Below are 1593 nucleotides of genomic sequence, written 5' to 3' on the forward strand. Positions count from 1 at the left end.
AACTAAATTGTACATAAATTGGAAACTCAAATATTAATCCCCTTTTGAGATATTTTTTGTCAATGTGCAAACTTATCCCAATTAGATCACTGAACTATCGTTAATTTATTTTCAATTTTTTTTGTTCTTTTTATTCCTCATTTTGTTGGAATTATTTAAAAGTGCCCCAACTTGTTAACATATATGTCAAAAGAATGAGGCAATGTGTCAACACCATCCTTTTTGTACACTTCGTAAATTTATACATGTCCCCAAATTATGGAACCACAGAGGGTAAAATTATTAATTTCCAGAATCCTCATTTAAGACATGGATGGGAGGGGGACAAATTTACTACCCAGGGCAATGGTGATGATGATGGGCATGATGACAGTGATGACGGTAAGGATGATGGGGAACATGGTCTACTACAAGGACCAGATGTGGAACAGCAGAATAGTCGAGAAGAATCAGCAGCACTACCACCCGTAACATTGCCATTATCCGGGACAACGCCGTCACCACGAGCAGATGCAGTAACACCTATACCGACAGTAGCATCAAATAATGAAATAGGAGAAGGACCAAAAGAATTACAAGGGGATAACGATAACAGCGTCTCACATGTCGGGGACATACACCAGGTCGCAGAGGACGACGCCGAGGAGAAGCGCAAGAAAGATGCCGAACAAGAGGCTGAAGCGTTAAACAAATGGGAAGCTGCCATGGATTCTGCAAGACAAAAAGCAGACGACGTCCTAAAGAAAACACGTATCCCAAATGTCGGGGACATACACCAGGTCGTACAGAACGAGGAGGAGCGCAAGAAAGATGCCGAACAGGAGGCACAAAAAATCGCACAAGAATCAGCCATAAAGAAAAAACACAAAATTATAGAAATTGTGGAAAAGTACTGCGAAGAATGTCACATTGAAGTCGATAATGACGAACAGGTGCTGAGCGAAATTGAGGAACAGGGTAACGAAGACAAAGACCATGGGGAACAAGAAGAAGAGGAACAGGAAGGTGAAGAAGTGAACGATGCAGCATCTGAAAAAGAAGAAGAATACGACGAAATCGACATGGAGGAGGAGGAAGAACAAGAAGAACAAGATGATGATGATGGGGATGATGAAGAAGACGAAATTGAAGAAAAGGAAGAAGAGGAAGCACGGGCAGACAAAGAAGAGTCAGACGAAGGAGAGACGAACACAAGAGAGACGAACAAAGGAGAAACGAACACAGGAGAAACGAACATAGAAGAGACGAACATAGGAGAAACGAACATAGAAGAGACGAACACAGGAGAGACGAACAAAGGAGAAACGAACACAGGAGAACTAGAAGAAGAAAACCAACAAGGAAAGAAAAAGGCAGATAACCCGCCCCCTAGTGACACTGTGCCTCAAGCAAAACATCAAAGTAAGCAATCCCCGGAACAGGCTGACAAACCACTAAGTGATAGAAAAGCCCAAGCGCTCCTCGCAGACAACAGTAAAAATATTATGGACTTAAAAAAAAAAACTCACGGATTAACCAAAAATATAATTAACACAATTGACGGGGACACAGATGTCCTAGACACCCTCAACGATTTAGCGAAAGATTTAAGTG

General features: G+C 41.7%; 1 protein-coding gene across 1 annotated transcript in view; it reads left to right on the top strand.

Moving 5' to 3' along the window:
* The window catches only part of AK88_05051 (uncharacterized protein), a gene marked incomplete at both ends in the record, with an annotated part of 17728 nt that overhangs the window by 6307 nt on the left and 9828 nt on the right, over positions 1 to 1593 (top strand). Inside the window, one exon of the mRNA XM_012482653.1 lies at positions 194 to 1401. Within this exon, the coding sequence (XP_012338076.1) occupies positions 194 to 1401 (1208 nt within the window). The remainder of the gene's footprint in view (positions 1 to 193; positions 1402 to 1593) is intronic.

This window comes from Plasmodium fragile, assembly GCF_000956335.1.
Source record: "Plasmodium fragile strain nilgiri unplaced genomic scaffold supercont1.90, whole genome shotgun sequence".
Lineage (NCBI taxonomy): Eukaryota > Apicomplexa > Aconoidasida > Haemosporida > Plasmodiidae > Plasmodium > Plasmodium fragile.